Source organism: Carcharhinus amblyrhynchos, chromosome 19, assembly GCF_965287045.1.
Source record: "Carcharhinus amblyrhynchos chromosome 19, sCarAmb.v2.hapA, whole genome shotgun sequence".
NCBI classification, from domain to species: Eukaryota; Metazoa; Chordata; class Chondrichthyes; order Carcharhiniformes; family Carcharhinidae; genus Carcharhinus; species Carcharhinus amblyrhynchos.
Window position 1 is genome coordinate 11,511,249 of NC_137342.1, and position 19,911 is coordinate 11,531,159.

At 38.8% G+C, this 19,911-nt stretch overlaps 1 protein-coding gene across 7 annotated transcripts in view; it reads left to right on the top strand.

The window, feature by feature from the left end:
• The window catches only part of eps8a (EGFR pathway substrate 8a, signaling adaptor), a 169,828-nt gene that overhangs the window by 107,219 nt on the left and 42,698 nt on the right, over positions 1-19,911 (top strand). For all 7 annotated transcript variants that reach the window (XM_080207246.1, XM_080207245.1, XM_080207249.1 and 4 more), the window contains 6 exons: positions 8,281-8,345; positions 8,814-8,975; positions 14,583-14,732; positions 16,224-16,306; positions 17,178-17,314; positions 19,287-19,360. In XM_080207246.1, the coding sequence (XP_080063372.1) occupies positions 8,281-8,345; positions 8,814-8,975; positions 14,583-14,732; positions 16,224-16,306; positions 17,178-17,314; positions 19,287-19,360 (671 nt within the window). The remainder of the gene's footprint in view (positions 1-8,280; positions 8,346-8,813; positions 8,976-14,582; positions 14,733-16,223; positions 16,307-17,177; positions 17,315-19,286; positions 19,361-19,911) is intronic.

The following is a 19,911-nucleotide window of genomic DNA, read 5'->3' on the forward strand; positions in this document are numbered from 1 at the left end:
TTCAAGCATTTTTCCAACAACATGTCTTCAGCTTCTTGGATTTGAAATTTCCTCTCTATACCTCTCTGCCTCTCGTCTCGGTCCTTAAATCCTACTTCATGGACCAAGCGTTTGGTCATCTAATATCCCCTTATGTGGCTTAGCATCATATTTTGTTTTATAATGTTCCTGCAAAGTGCCTTGGGACATTTTATAATGTTAAAGCTGCTGTTTAAATATAGGGATGAACTTACATTTGCACTGAAGTATATTTATCCTCATTTTTTTTCCCTTTTGCACTGCCTTGTTTCTAACATTGCTGGGTTCCATACGGGAGTTTATAGTACCAAAGTGGAATTTGTTATCTTTAATATAACTGATTCATTCATGGACCTGTGGCGAGAGCAGAGCCAGGTTTGCCCACAAAATCCCACTGCCGTCCCTGTGGGTTTGCTGCCTTCAGTTTGTCTCTGGGCAATTTTAGAAGAGTCTGGTTTGGGAAATGACCCATCTGTAAGTGGCAGTATCCATCTAGGCCGTAGAAAGTTCGTATCAAGTCCCCTCCATTGATGTTGACTGGAATTTTCTAATTAGCATGTGGGAACACCCCACTGTCTAACTGAAAGATGGTCAATGAAAGTAATCAGCCTCTTGCAGCAGACAGAAAAGGGGTGAGGTGATAGAAAGGTGGCCGTAGCTCCGTTTTAAATCCTCTCCCAGACACAATTGAGGATGGAGTAGCTTCCCCTCCACAGTTGCAATCTGCCAGTTGCTGCCTGTTTTTATATGCCCATTTTGAAAAGTAGTGAAGACCCCTCCTATCTTAAGGTATCCACTCTCTCCATCTTCAACTATAATGGGGTTTCTGATTCCAGCCCAGAAGGCATCCTAATGATCCTCCAGCAGGAGCCTGTCTGCTGTCAATTGGATTGGTTGCTGAGTGCACTCCCTGATCTAATTGACTGTCTCATCAGGTATTGACAGAATGTGGGATTGAGAACCTTAAAATGCTCCCAACATCAGAATCTGACCTCTGAACTGAAATTTACTAAACTTCTAACTGATTTAGCTAAATGTAACTAAAATTAACCCTTATTTTCCTGTAGTCTGAAAGATCCTTATTTAAAAATCTCACTGCCTTTAACTCACCTACACTGTCTCCATCATTTAGTGCATCTTTAGGTTTCAGTGATCCAAGCACCCACCTTCTACTTGGGAAATAATTTTAACTCTACCAAATGAGCCCACGCTGAATTTTAATTTATATTTAGCAGATCAATAAAGATACTGAATCTTCTCTTGGTTATGATTTCATAGTGACCAGGTGATTTTGTGAATCTAGGGACTTGGATCATGGGAGCCTGCTCCACTACTTATCCCATTCATGGCCGATTTTTGACTTCAGCATTATTTTTATTTACAATCTGCATTTGTGGATTTGGTGGTGTATTTGAACATGGGTAGCGAGGGAGAGAATTCGAGTATCACACCTGAGACATCAGCAGGTGCAAATATTAGAGATTGGAATCAAGAAGCAAGACTTGAAAATGCAGGAGCTCAACTCAAGTGTCACAATTGCGCTGCTGCCCTTCCTGCAATCATGCTAACACTGCGTAGAAAGGACTCACACTTTAGAATTCCCTTAGTCTTCATAGCTCAACTGCTCACTTGGTAGTTTAAGTGACCCATGTGAACACTGGAATAAATTATTTTGAAATATTCCCGAGTTGGTGTACCTCGGTTGTTTGGTGAAATAGATAAGTTCTTTTTTAAAAGAACAAAGAGTAAAATGATCAAGCTTTTTAAAATCCCACTAATTGATTCTGGCTCTCAATTGTTAAATTAAATCAGTTGTGTTAACTAAAGTTTGCAAGGGTGTGATATAGCACGAGTTATAAATTTATTTATTAGTCACAAGTAGGCTTACACTAACACTGCAGTGAAGTTGCTGTGAAATTCCCCGAGTCGTCACACTCCGACGCCTGTTCAGGTCAACGTGCCAAATCAGCACGTCTGAGTGTGGGAGGAAACCCATGCAGGCACGGGGAGAATGTGCAGACTCCACACAGACAGTGACCTGAACCGGGAATCGAACCTGGATTTCTGGCAATGTGAGGCACCAATGCTCGTTACTGAGCCCGGAATTACAGTTTAAACAATCTGCTAGATGATGCTTGGTGTTGACTCCCCTTACATTGGTTAAGTGTTTAATCTATTTTGCTTTTTTGCTTAAAAAGCATTCTTTAATAGTTGCCATTAAAGTTTGTGACTTGTTTCTGAGTACTTAATTTACAAGTTGGCTCTGACAAAATGTCCTACAATCAAAAAAGGGAGCTATCTGGCAGGTTACTGCAAACTGCTGAACATTTTTCTCATGTTCCTAAATATAGTTATTTGGATGATATTTCATAGTTTTACTGGCAGTGGTTTCATTCTCATGCTGCTTCATGTGAAAGTACTTTTTATGCCCTATAAGGCAAAAAAGCAAATTTGCTTACATAAGTGAGCAGTTATTTGACTGTCCCATTTCAAATCTAGCATTACTGAAATTGCTGAACTGCCTTTACACTCAATTTTTGTTGTCCTCTAGTAATTAAATACTGCAGTTTGTTTATCTGCGCATATAAAATCCGTGCATGAATTTTATATATATGTACAATAAATGTGACAGTATCTGGAAAATTTGTATTGCTCGGGGTTCGCTAAGCTTTTGTAAAGTGCTTGGGATTAAGCTCACAATGGAAAACAGCATGGTTTGAAAGTTAAAATTAATTTGTGTCTCAAATTCAACCAAATAATGGACATTTCAATTATTTTCATCACTGGAGGGTGTAGGTGGGCGGGGGAGTGATTAAAATTAACTGGGTTACTTTGTGTCACCCCTTTTGCCTTATCATTGAAGATGTGGAAACAGTTTCCAAATGTAAACACTTGATGTTTGGGAAGCACTTATGATTCTACTTGAGAAACTCTCTCACTGTAGCTGCCTTGAAGAGCTTTGATATCCTAAGAATGTGACATGTGTTAAATGCCAATTCAACCTGTAGTTATGTACCACCTTTATCATAACAAAATATCCCTGTCCGTTAAATTACTCCTGAGTTAAACCATTGACCCATGACATAACTTTTAAGTCTTTTGGTTGGGAAAATGGGTTATGATATAAAAGTACTGGAAAACTACCAAACGTTATAGGAATTGAGCCCTGTGTAACAACTGAATTAGCCTGAACATGCAGGGGGAGAGTATGTTGTCACGGAATCAACATGTATCCTGCAGCAGATCAAGCACCAGGTGTTGGAGAGACACAGCGACACTCCAGTATAATAGATTTGTCTGACTTCAACTGAATTCCACACATCAAGATTAATATTAAAGAGTCTTTGGCTGCCAGCATGCAGCTCCAAGCAAAACTGTAAGGTGGAAGCAATCCATTTCAATTGTATTTCAAAAGTCTAGGGAAAGGAAGCTATTATTGTTTGAAATATGTAAGGTTTGAGTTATAAACAAGTCCTTTGGCATACTGTGAATTTTTAATAGCTGTTTCCATGCTATTGAAATGTATCAATATTTTCATTTGGAACTTTTCAAAAGCCTTTTTTAAAAAAAAGTTTTCTCTCTATTTTTGGTTTTACTTTGCATCTCTGTAAAATAAGTAGCATTTGTGTTAACTTTTTAAAAAGTTCTTATTCACCTGCTTTGAGCCTGCTAGCTCCTAGATGTCATATAGCTCTGACCACCTCTTCTATTTTCGGGATAGTCAATTAGACATGATTATTGCACCTTCCAGATTTTAGTTAGTGAAATTTGGTGTTTCACTTTGTATGATTTTAAATACAAAACCGAGTCAAGCACTGTATTTGAAGGAAATTATAGCCATTCATTGTTTAACTGCTGATTTAGTACTCCTCATAGCTGTTAGCTTTAGATGAAAAAAGGCCCTTAAGCTGTAGCTTTAAACACAAAGTAAGGAGATTTGACTGACTTCCGTACTTTCCACTGTATGGGTATGCCAAACTCTTGAGCTGGTGTTCTTTACTAAATGATTGAGTCAGACAACATGATCCTTCCCTGTGTTGTATTCTTCTGTGATGAATTGACGATTATTAGCTGTGAGGTATGGTAGTGCTGGCTAAATTGATCCCTATATCCCTGAGCTAGGGAGGAAACATTGCCTAAAGTTCCTGACCTGCAACAACTGCCAGAAAATGCATTTTAAAAAAAATATTTGTTCTAAAATTGTGGATGTCTCTGCCCGTCTTTAATTGCTTTTGAAAAAGTGGTGATGGTGAGTTGTCATTTTGAATTGCTGCAGGCCATGTACTGTAGGTACATCTATAAAGCTATTAGTGATGGAATTCCAGGGCTCTGACCCAGCAACAGTGAGGGAACTCAGAAAGGTATGTGACTTGGAGAGAAACTTGCAGGTGTTGCTGTTTTCCTCTTCTTCCCCCTCCCCCTTGTTGTTCTAGGTAATAGAAATCATGGGCTTTGAAGATGCTGTCAAAGGAGCCTTCATGAGTTGCTATAGTGCATGTTGTAGATGCCAAACACTGCTGCATCTGAGAGTCAGTGATGGGTGAGGTGCCAATCTGCCAAGCTTCTTTGACCTGGACGATGTTCAGCTTCTTGTGTTGTTGGAGCTGCACTCATCCAGGCAACTGGAGAATATTGCATCACATTCTTTATTTGTTTGGGGCATATAATTAGGTTAAAAAAATGCATAGAAACGAGAATAGAAATGTAGATAGCTTTAACGAGCATTTAGCACCATCATAAGGGAGAATGCTCGATGACATTGCGAATCCTAAGGGCTGCACTGTGATGTCAGTATTGTTTAATAGGTTTGTGATGTTTGCTGACTCCTTGATCATGAATTTCTATTTGGACAAAAGATCAGAGTTCTTAGTTTTGAAAATGTACAGAGCATGAGTCAATATTGTCATGAAACAAGGGAGAAAGATCCTTTTGTTCTACCCTGGATCATTAGGAATTTATTGACGTATTTAGTATCAAGGTGCATTCAAAAGTCTATAGCAGCAGTTAATGCTGGAAGCTGACTAATTTTTTTTTGTTTATATATCCAATTCAATCCAATCAAAGTCCAATACAGAGTCTCATCAAGTGAGGCATTCCCAATCCAAGCTGACAAGACAGGGCTCTCACTGCCTGTCTTGGGCTTGATCTACATGATCCAAGCTGATTGGAACAGGCATTGCACCTCCGCCAAGGCTTTATCTCATTTGTATCTTAGCCAAAAGGCCAAGATGCAGCTTTAAAATTTGCTTCAGATGAAGCCTCAATGAAACCTCCGTAACTTCAACCGAGTACGGCACATTGATACTACGTTTGATCTTAGCTAAAAGGCTGCTAGGAGCTGGCTAACGTTCCACACAATTTTAACATTGTGATCAAATGCCATGGAGGCATGGTTTGTTCACAACCGACCTAACACTGATAAAGTGCTTTTTCCTTTATTGATGGCTTATTAAAAAGCTTGTGCTCTTGCATGAAGTCAGAAGCACGTAGCTCCATTGCAAAATTGAACATTGTCAACGTCATTCTATCTTATGCAGTGACAGTTAGTAATTCATTGCTCAAAATGCTGCGAAATGAAGGGTGCACTATTCATAAGTTTGGAACCCCACCTGTCCATCTTCACACTACTAGTAGTGCTTGGTCAAGAATGGCTAATCTGCGACTATGCCCATAGTGCTTTGCACTTATTGTTTTTCGCTGCTCTTTATGTAGAATTGTAGAGCGCACTTCCTTATCGATTGTCTTGGAAGGATCTTTACAACTATTCATGCAGATCTGAACATGAGCAATACATCTCTGCTTTTTCTCTGGAGTAGCACGTCATCACAGCCTGAAGAATCTTGGGTATTTAATATTTGCCCCCTCCTCTGCCACATCTGCAGGTGCTCTTCGATAATGACATTAACAAGCACGCAGACAGGTTCCTGTTGTACCTCCATTTAATTTCCTGTTAGACTGCATGCCCAGACATCAATCTTGAATCAACCACAACATTCTTCATCCTGACATCAAGAAGGATGAAGCAATTATCACATTCTTCATGCTGCTGCTATCAGTTCCATCTCCCTTCCTGCTGCTATTGTAGGTACAATCCGTGTGTTTGCAACTTTGGCTTGCCACTTGACCTCCAAGTTAGATTTCAGATTTTATTATTTTTCTCCTCCAGCATTGTCTGCTTTTTTTCCCCAAGTCTTAATTTGTGCTTTTGCCACACCATGTTGTTGACTTTGCATCTACCATAAAACTCTTCGAAACCTAGCTGCAGGTATCCAGTTTTACATTGATCATTTTGGATAGAAAGCGTGAGAATTAATCATGTTGCCCCCCAAAGCGTCACATTTAAAACCTTTTGATTTTACATTCATCAGCGCTATCATGGCCAAATATAAGTTTCTGGCCAATCTTTTCCTTTTCCAGCACCTGAATGTTCTGTTTCCTTGGCTTTGATATCCATTTTAATCACTTGAATTCTGGGTCCATTTGCCACAATGCTCCCCTTTTATCTGGATTAGTTTTTCTTCTGCCTATTTCTCAGTTTGCCAAGATGTGCTTTATGTTAAAGGTTCTAAGAAAATGAATGCTGTTGTTAGTTGTTCTTAAGATAAATTAAGGTGTTCAAGTTGAAAAACATAGTTTAAAAAATGCATGATGTTGTGCGGACTTGTTTCTGAAAGTATAAATGACTATATCACATTATTATTCCAGTTTGAAGATTTCAAATAATATATGCTCATCATTACTGGAAAGAAATCATTGGTACCTTGTATAAATCAAATGCTTTTATGCTGATCCGGACAGACGTTCAAAACAAAACTCCAAATGTAATCCTCACTGAAAGACCAATGGGCTTTGAGTTGTCTGCAACAGGGCATGGATTGATGGACAATGACTTCTGAATTTGTATGGTTCTAATGATGGAGAGGAATAGCCCAGCTCACAGGACTGAGGGAATGTCCTAGAGCATTCTGGAGTATCCGTTTGTAGTTAGTCCAAGAGTGGCAGAGGTCTGGGGCAAGTTGCATTCCCATCCTACAAAGTAGGATGTAACACCATAGAACAGCACATGAATATATTGAGACACCTGGAAAATAAAAATGCTCTTTAAGAACCCAATAAGTGTTCTAACTTCTTTGCATTTTTTAACCAAGAATAACTCGCTTGTACTTGAAACACTTGAGCTATTTTGTCATTTTTTGTGAGCTGTAAAACTGTGAAATAATCTATTTGTGTAAGGATTTGGTCATTGACATGTGAACCAGAATCCTTCCGTTGGCCAGTTTTAAATGAAGAAACTGTCAGTTTTTAATTTTGTACTTGAACTGTTGATGAGTCGGTGACCCAAAGCTGGTTTGACACTAATCTAGAAATTCGTGGTCGTATACAGTCAGTAATTAAAATGCACAAATGATGTGTTCTTGTTTAGGATTGTTAATTGATTTCATGGAATTGTACATTTTACGGAAAATTTATAATGTGTGAAATTGAACGTGGGTGGAGATGCAATGTAAGCAGTATCGTACGATAAAAGCAAATTACAGTGGACACTGGAATCTGAAACAGAAAATGCTGGAGAATCTCAGTAGGTCTGACAACATCTATGGAAAGAAATCAGAGCTAGCATTTCGAGTCTGGATGACCCTTCAGAAGGATCATCCAGATATGAGACATTAGCTCTGAAGGGTCATCCAGACTCTCTTAGGTGTGTTTTTTCTTCACAAATGGTTTCACATCTGCTCAGACTTTTTGTTTTTGCTGCAAGCAGCATCACATTGGTCATCTGTGGAACATTCTTGTATTTTTGGTTCCATTGAGTTAATTGGAACTGAGTCTCTGATATCTTGCAACAGTAAGAAAATGAATTCACACATGTTTTGCTTCTCCCGTCCAGCCCAGTTCGACCTCTAAAGTTTTGATAAAATTATTCTCATTAAACTCTAGTCTATATAGGTGAAGGTATTCCAAGATGAGATTGATCATATTTGATCTGGTGCTGTAACCTTTACAAAATAATGACGGCATTCGCATTCCTCTGCTAAGTCTGCTGTAATGTAGTGTTAAAAATGTTGAGTAGCTCCTATTTATTTAGAATTATATCTTAACTAGGCTTTTACATGTTTACTTTTCTAGATTTATCCAAACCAGAACAGCTGGAATTATTAAAAGTGGACTATTGTTGTGATTAAAATATGCACCACAAAAAAGTTTGAGCAGAATGAAATGTTCATTAAATTCATTTAAATGTAACTCTTTTGAATTCTACAGAACAAAGAAAGAACTATGCAAAATCATCTGTTGCAATGTCAGAGACCTCGCAATATCGTGTTGAGGTAATTAGATTATTTTGCTGACTTCTGTCAGGTTAATAATTTCACATATGATGGATTAATTTGAACCAATTGGAGAAAAGAGCTGGAAGCAGAATCGAATCGAATTAATGTATGTGGTATTTAATTAAAGTAGACTTCAAGACTGTGACACTGTTATATGCATTTTAATATGTCTTTGATGTTTAGGATTTGATCTGGTTTACCATTGAAGCTCAAAGATTAAATGTTTTTAAATGGAAATTGTGCTATATTTGTTTCGTGGTGCAGTAGCAGTAAAGACTCCCATAGACTTCTGTTTGGCTGCAAGATCCAAATGTAGTTTTGCTTGCAGAAATACCAATGAAGGAGTCAATTGTGATGTCCCCTCTGTGAAATTAGACATTGATGTGTCAGATTGTTATGTTTCACAACTAAACTACATGTAATTGGTGTTACTTTTATAAGATGTAAGTTTTCTCTTGAAAACAGCACCTCGCAACTTTTGTTGTGGATCGGAAGGATGCCATGATTACAGTAGATGATGGTATAAGAAAACTAAAATTGCTTGATGCAAAAGGCAAGGTCTGGACCCAGGACATGATGCTGCAGGTGGATGAGAAAGCTGTCAGCTTGATTGATCTGGAGAGCAAAGTAAGTCTAAAATCACAAAGTACTTTTGCCAGAAATTGTTTATCAAATGATTTTCAATGCAGCAAAATGGCAGTTACCCATTTGAGTAATGCTAAATGGGCAGAGTATATTAATTGATTAGCTTTGTTATGTTTGAAATATGTTGGTTCATTTTGATTGTGCTACTAATTGGCGGAGAGTGATACATCATTTAAACTTGTATGGACCTGAGATCACAACAGGTGTGACTCAGAACTGAATGCAGTGTTTTTGCCAATTGAGCCACTGAAGTAATTCAGGCAAATGAAGTTGAAATTGCAAAGGCATAAATCCTTATTTAAAACTCCTGATCATAAAATTTATTTAGACAATGTTATAAATTTTTTGCTAGTTGACATTTGTTCATATATACGCAATGATCCTAGCAAATTTTGCATTTAATTAAGATGTCAGTGGCATACATCAGTGTTTAATTTAAACTTAATGCGAATTTACTGCCCATCAAAGTAATTTTATTATTCCTCGAGCACGCAGTAAACAGAACCTTGGTTTCCGTATATCACAGTATATATCACCATCTATAGGGCATTTGAGTAGCTGCATGCATACGCTAAATATTTACTGTAATCACTTTTTGATTTCTTTCTTATACATGCAAAAAGCTACATTTGCATAAAGAAATTAAGGTAATTTTTATATTCTGACAAGAAGCTAGTTTTTAAAGTGTTTCTTCGTTCACTGCAACATGGAGATGAATCACTTCAGGTGAAAGAAAACTTCAGTTTCATGCTCAACTTTAGGTACTTGGAAATGATATTGTTTTCCAAATGTCTTATTAGCATCTGACTACCCTAATTCAGCAATTAAATATTCACAAAGTCAATCAAGAGGACTGCCTTGCTTATGTAAACAGTGGGAGATTTTGGTTTCTTGATTTTCTTGTTTCTTGATTTTCAGAAGGCGTTTGATAAGGTGCCTCACAAGAGGTTATTACAGAAGGTCAGGGGGCATGGAGTTAGGGGTAGGGTGTTAGCGTGGATAGGGGATTGGCTGTCAAATAGGAGGCAGAGTGTGGGGGTCAATGGGTGCTATTCGGATTGGCGGTTGGTGACTAGTGGAGTGTCCCAGGGGTCGGTGCTGGGGCCTCAGCTACTTACCATTTATATAGATGATCTGGAGGAGGGAACCGAGTGTATGGTGTCGAAATTTGCTGATGACACCAAGATTGGTGGAACAGCAAATTGTGCGGAGGGTGTGGAGAGTCTGCAGATGGATCTAGATAGGCTGGGCGAATGGGCCAGGAACTGGCAAATGGAATTTAATGTTGGCAAATGTGAAGTTGTCCACTTTGGTAGGAATAATGGTAGGAAGGACTATTACTTACATGGCGAAAAACTGCAGCATGCGACGGTGCAGAGGAACCTCGGGGTCCTTGTGCATGAGTCGCAAAAACCCAGCCTGCAGATGCAGCAGGTGGTCAGGAAGGTGAATGGGATGCTGGCCTTCATAGCGAGAGGGATTGAATATAAAAGTAGGGAGGTCTTGCTGCAGCTGTATAGGGCACTGGTGAGGCCGCAGCTGGAGTACTGTGTGCAGTTTTGGTCGCCGCACTTATGCAAGGATATTTTGGCCTTGGAGGGAGTACAGAGGAGGTTTACTAGGCTGATAGCGGAGTTGAGGGGTTGAACTATGAGGAGAGGCTGAATAAACTAGGCTTGTACTTGTTAGAGTTTAGAAGAATGAGGGGAGATCTCATTGAGACATATAAGATGATGAATGGGATGGATAGGATAGAGGTGGAGAGGCTCTTCCCGCTCAGAAAGGACAGTAGGACTAGAGGGCACAGCCTCAAGATAAAGGGGGGCGGTTTAGAACGGAGTTGAGGAGGAACTTCTTCGCTCAAAGGGTGGTGAATCTCTGGAATTCTCTGCCCGTTGAAGTGGTGGAGGCTGCCTCGCTAAATATATTTAAGATGCGGGTTGATAGGTTTTTGATAGGCAAGGGGATTAAGGGTTATGGGGAGAGGGCGGGAAAGTGGAACTGAGCCATGACAGATCGGCCATGATTTTATTGAATGGCGGGGCAGGCTCGAGGGGCTAGATGGCCTACTCCTGCTCCTATTTCTTATGTTCTTATGTTTCAGTATTTTCGGTTGGATGTTGTCATGGATGGATCCAAGGCCCTTCAGTTCAGCTGTCTTAATAGTGCATGCACAGTTATTTTGCATCAAATGATCTTGATATTCATTTATTCCCCTTGTAAACAGTATTGAATGCGTATTTGCTTCAGTCAGTTGACCCCAAGGAATAATTTTAAACCATTACTTCCTACGTTTAATTGTTAACTGGGGCATGTGCATGTTTATATATATTCAACGCTTAATGGAATCGGGGAAATGACTATCTAACGTGTGGACTGTTTCAGCTTATATGCATACTAATCATTTCAGCATACGTGTCAATGTTATCATGAAAAATAAATTTTAAAAATGGCTGGATTGCTGCAGTCACAAGCTAATTAGTGTGATTGGAGCAGATCAATGGATTTCTTCAAGTTTCAAGCCATTCATTTGAGACATGGAATGTGCTTGGCACCATGGTGGATTGTTCTTTTTGTTGAAGCGTAATGCGTTTGATTAACGGCTGTATGTTGAGTGAAGACATGAGGATCTCAGAGGCAGGGCTATGATTCTTCGTAATCCCTTTGATGCCAGAAGCTTCTGATTATGGGCTTATATTTGGCTATCTCAGCTCACCTGAACAATATGGAGGTAATTAGAGCACTCCACGCTATGATTTAGCAATTTAAATAGTGACCATGTTTTCAGAACCAATTTTATTTTGTATTATTGCAGGTGAAAGTTGGACATTTTTGAGATTTCAGGGAAACAGTAAAACTTAAGTTTGAAGACTGCACAAATCCCTTTTGATTTATCTGTTTAATCCAGTAGACATGTGTTTAACATTATAGCCTGAACCATAACTTTTAAAAATTTTAATCCAAGGATGAATATCACCGGCAAGGCCAGCATTTATTGCCTTTGAAGGTGCTAGGGAGCAGCTTCCTTGACCTGCTGAAGATCATTCAGTGTAGCTACTCAAAAATGCTATTAGAAAGGGTTTTTGAATTTGAAATGGTGAAGGCTTGCTGGTATTGTTCCAGGTCAGCATGGCTTGTGGTTTGGGAGGGGAAGCTGCAGGTGGTGGCAGTGCTGTAGGTGGTTGAGAGTTTGGAAGGTGCTGGTGAAGAAGGCTTGGTGAATTGCTGCAGTTCATCTTGTAGATGGTGCACACTACTGCCATTGAGTGCCATTGGTGGAGGGGTGAATATTGAACTGGTGGTATTGAGGCTACTGAAGTTGGAAGGAATATGAATTACCTGCTGTATTTTAGTAAACAAGAGTGCAGTGCTGAACGATCTTTGACTCCTGTTTTTTTTCTATGTTTTACCTGCATATAGGTGGGGAGGCAGGGCATTGTCTGCTTCATAAGCAATACATGATCTATTTTGACAAGTTGCTGAACCCAAGGCCAGTGTAAAAGTGACACCTCTTTGTAAAAGCTGACCTAAGCGCTCTTTTGAATGGATTTTATTGTTGCCGTGGTGATCATCTTGAACTCGGTAGTGGAAAACTCCTGGCTGTCATCCTAATTGCTGCGCAAAAGTGCTTCCACTAAAGTTATGGCAGGTGCTTGCAAAAATCCAGTCAGCATGAGTTGCTAAACCACAGAAAATTATTCAATCTATTGACTGGGTAAACCAGGATAAATGCTACAGTAAACTGACGCCCATTTCTGACTCCATTGCATAACACATCACTGGTAACACTCTTCTAGTTAAAATGCCTTTCAGAAGAGGACAAAGTGTGTTGGTGCTCTTTTTTAAATTACCAAACTACAATGGGTGCAGCTAAGAGAACAAATGGTTATTGGTAACTGAAGCAGTCGCAGCAATTTATATAATTATGTTTTTAAAATGATACTGCCCAAAACCCTGTCTTAACTGAGTTCTGTTCTCTGTTGAGCTGTATTATTCTATTATGTACACTGACCAAATCTTTGTACACTGTCAGTAATTTGTTAAACATCAATGTATTGAAACAGAAAACATTCTTATGAGGCATGACTTTGAAATGAAGGTTTTTTTAAGAGACAGCAACCCTGGTTCTTCAGGGTTGCTGTCTCTTAAAAGGTATATGACTTACCTTGGGACACTATTGGAAACCGTGGCATTTACGTTAAAGCACTAGAGGGCCTGTTGAAGAAATATATAATGGATGAAATGTATACTTGGCAAAATATGGAATTGTGGAAGTCTATGGGTAGCGAGGTCATGCTTATTCTTTCAAACAATAACTGAGTTTGATTCTGGCCATTGATATTTTAACTCGTATCAAACACGTTGTCTAAGGTTGGATGGGATGTAATGATGCTATGGTTAGGGTGGAGAGACATTTCTGAAATAGACTTGGAATGGATCTAAATTGGAGATAGTCAAGGCTGTTGCAATGAAGCTGCATTGACATGGAAGATAGTCACCATATTGGGGTGATCGCTGTTTAAGATTGCAAATAAATGATTTAGAATTGGCAACAAAACCAAGGGTGCCCAAGCTTTTTAAGAACACCAAAATGAATTTTATTGGATTTAAGTCTGAGATGGCAAATGCCAAATGTCTATTAATGAACAGATGGAGAATGGCATGGGGAAAGAGAATAAATAAAAAATGGGGATATAACAGTTAGCTAGATATAAGCTGGAAGAGGATTCTGGGCATGTTGGTGACAGAAGTTTAAAGCCATCAGCATAGAATGTGTAGCAGCAGAAGATAGCAGCATATTGAACAGGTTCCAGAAAGCAATGTTGAGTTTGTGCAGGCGATAGGTTCCCATTTGGAATAATGGTGTCTGGTTACTTGATGACTGCAGGGTCTGGAGACAGCAATCACAAAGGTAAATGAATTGATGCTTGAGATTAGATGCAAGAACCAAGAGGATAAACATTGAGAGTGTTTGCTCTTGGAAAGGGAAGACTGGGTGGCACAATGGCATGGGGTTAGCACTGTTGCCTCACAGCACCAGGGACCTGGGTTCAATTCCTGGCTTAGATCTCTGTGTGGAGTTTGCACATTCTCCCTGTATCTGCATGGATTTCCTCCCACATTTGTGCTGATTAGGTGCATTGATCTGAACAGGCGCTGGAGTATGGTGACTAGGGGAATTTCACAGTAACTTCATTGTAGTGTTAATGTAAACCTTACGTGTGACTAATAAATGCACTCTAACTTTGGAAGACCTGGACTTGAAGGGGGCAATGAAAGCTTGAGACACACGAAAGCTCAAAATAATTTCTATGAGATGATGTGGACTTGACAGGACGAGAAAAGGTGAACTTTCTGATTTCCTTCAGAGACAGTAATATTGGGATTGCTTTCAAGTAACTTCTGGCAGTTAGTTCAATGATGTGGTTGAAGTCTGCAAATGGGTGTTTTCCTTCTGCCTAGTTGGCTATAGCTTTTGATGACATAAAAATAATTAAGTGTGAAAAAAGAGAGCATAGAATGCAGGAAGAGGCTGTGAAATGGGCTACAAGCAAGAATGCAAAAATAGTTTGTGTGCTTTTCTTGTAGAATGAGTTGGAGCACTTTCCCTACAACACAATCCAGCATTGTCAGTCTGTGATGAATGCTTGTAACTATGACTCAATTCTGGCACTCGTTTGCAAGGAATCTGGCCAAGGCAAACCAGACATTCACCTTTTCCAATGTGATGAAGTTAAGGTTAGTAAATGTTTAATTTTCTATAGCATCAGTCTGATTTATGTGTCCATGACCTCTGCAGATTTTAAACATGAACATGCTAAGACACATTTCATACATTTTTCCACATTTATATCAAATTTATATACACCAGTGTTAAAGTAGTAATGTGATGAATTCTTTTTTATGGCTTTTAATACTTTTTTCACCCCATTTTATAAATGCCTCAGTGGGTGGTTCTTGTGCTTCTTTCCACTCCATTACCCTTTATCCCTACCCCTTTACCCTCAACCCAACTTTCCACATGCTTTTGTCCCTCTGGTAAATGACGGTGAACATCAGCAAAAGTCTTGGGAGTGACTTATTTTCAGTCCTCTCCCAAGGGTGCTTTGAAATGGCTAGAGGGGAAGGTGAGAATTTGCACAGGGACGCTCCTGTTTGACTAACTCTTGGCAACTCTTTCAGGCAGATTACCTGAAATAAAAAAAAATGTTGTGTTGATCGATGCAGTTAAATAAGTTACAGTTACTTCTAGATACTTTGTGCTAATGTTTAAAACATGGGTATTTAAAAATGTCAGCATTTGTTGAATTTTATAATATAACTTGGAACTGGTGGGGGGGTTAACTATTGCTCTGCTTTGTTTTCACACTTTAATTGGTGAACAAAACATTCTTTGCGATAGAAATATCACTCGAGTACGAGAAGATGTACTTAAAAAGTAGTGATCTGCAGAAAACAGCACACCTTTTCGTAAAATATACTAAAATATTACAATGTTTGGGGAAATGGTTAGTCAATAGATACCTTCTCATAATGCATGTTTTTGTTAGCGTTTGCACGTGTATCAATTATTTGGGTACTTGTTCAATTGAAGCCATTTTCTATGAAGTCTTCTAATTATTTGTCTCGAGCTGCATTTTGTGCTGTTCTGGTTAATTGGTATTTACTTGCAGCACAAATTCTGTAATTGTCTTGAATAATATATAATAATAATTCTGGTCTAATATATTTTGATTTCGGGTGGTCAGTAGATCCTCATGCCACCAGAACTTTTATCAAACGCAGTTTTTGAGGAAAACTGGCATTTTGGATAATGGGCTGGATTCTCTGACCTTGCCCGCAGCTGGGATTCTCTGGTCCTGAAGCAGTGAATGGAGATTTGGCTGAATGCCAAATTCTCCATTCTCACTGGAAGTGGTGACGGTGTTTGAACGGCCGGGGAATTCCAGCCAATAACTAGGGAAAAGGCTTGATAATTTGGGCATTATTTTCTTGTCTCGGAAAGAATTAAGCATGATTGTCAACCAGTTTTGTAATTACAAATTAAAATGTTCACCAAAAAAAAGTTTACTTTTTGAAGCAGCTGCTAACTCGAGGCTACAGTGGAGTTAGTTGTAGACTCATGGCTATGCTGTTGGCACAAATGTGTACTGCACTCGTGCAAAATTTGTAATTAGAGGCTTTAAGTAATGCTATTGCTGTGACTTAGCTCAAGATCTTGTGTTGCAGGCTGATCTGATCCATGCAGATATTGAAAGCGCAATCAGTGACAGTAAAGGCAGTAAACAGAAGAAAAGGCCTGATACTTTGAGGTACAAAGATACATGGATAATAATCATTAAATAGTATCCTTGAGTACCTTTTTGGACTTAAAAAAAAAATCATATTTTTTTAAAGAAACAAGATCCAGCTAATGTAAAGCTGAGATCTAATTAAATGTTCAGGAGATATATAAAGTATACCTCAGTGAGCGGAACACATTATCATCTGTTCATAATTCCAGGTGAGTGTTTCACACTATTTTCCTTTGTCTGTCAGTTTCTGCTTATGTAGTCAGTCAATATGCTAATAGGATTGATGAGGTCATAGGGAATCTTGTGCTTTTAAGTCCTGCCACACTAAAAGATTAAGGATCAATTAAACTTAAAATTCAATACCAGACATAATCTAAGAAATGCAACAAAAGCCCCTGAATGAAATGTATTTGTTTTCTTTTCAAGTAATACATGTCAATAATATTTGGTGAGATTTAAGACTAAGATGAGGAGGAATTGCATCTCAGAAGATTAAGTGTCTTCGGAACATCTTGCTACTGAGGGCTGTTAGGGGTGTGGGAGCAGTGTCCTTGTGCTATTTAAGGCTGAGATAGATCCTTGAAGAGTAAGGGAGTCAAGGGTTACGGGGAAAAGGCAAGAAAGTGGATGTGAAGAATGTCATTGGATCAGCCATTATTCTACTGAATGGCAGATCAGGTTCGAGGGGCTAAATTAGCCTACTCCTATTCCGATTTCGTTTAGTCTTTTAGTAACACCATCTGAAGTGTTTCAATAAGGGTGTTGACATTGTTCTTCCTATATATGAGCTTTAACTCTCTTTATTTAAAGTATAATAATGCACTGGTGGACTTCAGTAATGTGTTTTTGTGCACCCAAGAAATAACAATTCTTCATTTTTTATTTATAGAATGATTACAAATGCAGGTAATTCCTCCATCCCTCCACCTCCAAGTGCCCCTGCTCCTGTTCCTCCAGGGACTATTACACAAGTGGATGTCAGAAGTCGAGTAGCAGCCTGGTCAGCTTGGGCTTTACCTGAACAAGGTAATTATTAGGTTTTCACAAATATATATTGACATCTTCGGGGAGCAATTGGATTTTGTTATATAATGAAAGGAGCAAGTTGGATCCTTGACTATATTTACCGCATTTAAAAGGTTAAATAAAAAGACACAGTTGCAAAACTACTTGGCGCTGGAATAGAAAGAACATAATATATATTTGGTAAATAATACTGGTAAATGATATCGTAGCATTTCAGCAATGCTTTCTGCTGCTGTTGGCACTTTGTTTTACTCCAGCAGTTCTGTGACCTGAAGTAACCACCTATTGGACCTAATTAGCTTGGTGTGTCAGGATTGTGAGTAAGGATGTGCTAATGGATTGGGATGCTGTTTTGGTTCTATGTGGCTGGACAGCATTCCAGCTTGGGATCATCAGTGACATATAACACTCAAGCTACAGTTTCAGAAAAAAGGGATTCTCAGTGTCTCCCCTTGACGGCCAACAGGATTACCATTGAGGAATCGCCTACCATCAATGTCCTGGGATCACTATTGATCAGAAACTCCACTGGACTAGCCACACAAATGCAGTGGCTACAGGAATAGGTCAGAGGAAGGATGGTCTGTGGCCAGTGCCTCACCACCTTCCCAAAGTTTATCTACCGTCAAGGGACAAATAAGAAAGGTAATGGAATACTCACCATTTGCAGCTGCAACAAAATTCAAGAAGCTCAAACTATCCATAACAAAGCAGCTTGCTTGATTGGAATCCCTTTCACCTCTTAAACATTTACTCCCTCCACCACAGGTGCATAATGGCAGCAGTGTCTTTCATCTACAAGTTGCAGTAATTCATTAAAACATTTCCAACAACACTTTGCAAACTCTCAATCTCCACTGCTTAGAAAAACAAGTAGGCAGGTAGATGTAACACTATCACCTGCAAGTTACCCTCCAAGTTTCTCACCGTGCTGACTTCAACATATGTTACAGTTTCTTCAGTGTCACTCCTTGTTGACTGTAGGTGTACCATACCCCTCATGGGCTGCAGTAGTTCAAGAAGATGGCTCATTGGTACCATTGCAATATCAATTGGGAATGGACAATAAATGGTGGCCTTGTCAGTGACATCCATATCCCATAAACTGTTTTCAAAGTACACAGAAGAATCATTATTTTTAATGCTGAGAACTTGGAGACTGGCTTTTTACTCAAGTGAACCATGTCCAAATCTAGCCCACGTTGTTGTGATTGCTGTCTCTGCAATCTATAAAAAAATCCATCAAACTCCCAAAAAATTGCGGAAGGAAGCTTGTTCGATAGATTCAGGTTGCTGAGCTAAAGGGAACTTTACTTCATGCAACTTGTGTTACACCTGATGGAGGATATTTAGTGCTGTAGTATGGAGGGAGTGTTGCGGCTTTGAAAGTGACATCTTTTAAATGAGACATTGCGTTGAGATTCCATCTGCTCTATTTATGTAAAAGATTTCACAGCCTTGGTTTGAAGAAGAGCAGTGGAATCCCCAGTGCCGTGGCTAATATGTATTCCTCAACCATATCAAAAAATAATCTGGGCATTTTCATATTGCTGTCTGTGGGAGCTTGTCATAAATTTTTTTTGCATTATAAACAGTGGCTACACTTCAGAAGCACTTCACTATTTGTAAAACGCTGGGGCGTCCTGAGGTTATGAAAAGTTCTAGATAACTGCAAGTCTTCCTTGTTCTTTCTTCGACCTTGTGTGTGCAGAATTTATCAGCAGCAATATTAATTTCATCATTTAATAAAAAGTAATTTCTGTTATTTTCTGTTCGAGACCCTGTTGCTATTTGCTCCATCATAAAATATTCCATTTGTATTGTTATGGACTTCACTACAGTTCCATACTGTCATAACATTATCAATATACTGGGGTGGAAAGAGACTGTCATCATACAAAAATGCCAGCTTTCCAACAGTGCAGAAAAATGCACGTGAAATGTTTCTATTAAAACCCTGTTTTCTTGACAGATGAAAAACAGAAGGTTATTCATGAACCTGAAGAAACCCCAGATATGGCAGCAGTCAGGATTGACCGAGATGTGGTATGAATGCATGTTAGAACACTTTTCCCAAAATATTTGTCACTTTGATTTGTTAAAAACATAAGTACAAAATACTAAAAACTAAGAACATTGGCATGTTCAGCAAAGATATTAACTTTGAATGCCTTTTGTATTCTTGATCTAGTTGAATTGACCTAACTTTACACTGTGCAAGGTACTTGGTGTGATCAATACTGGGGACACTCTGCCATTATTGCATTCGGGTGCTGCAGCTAACTTGAGTTGAATTTTGTACCCCAAAACAAATGGCAAACTTTGAAAACCATGGATGACCCAGATGTTCTTAAAATTGTATTCTGGAAAAGGAATCTTCAGCGTTTCTCACTGGTCTGTTTCAATTAACATTAAAAAGTCTCAATTAGCTTGATTTTCAGTAACTTCACTGCAGTGTTAATGTAAGCCTATTATGACTAATAAATAAGCTTTTTATCTTTACCTCAAATAGCTAGAAAGCTCCCCAAAATTATTTCACACTGTTTATGTTCACCATCTTTTATGAGTACTGAAGTATAAATTGATGCAAATAAAAG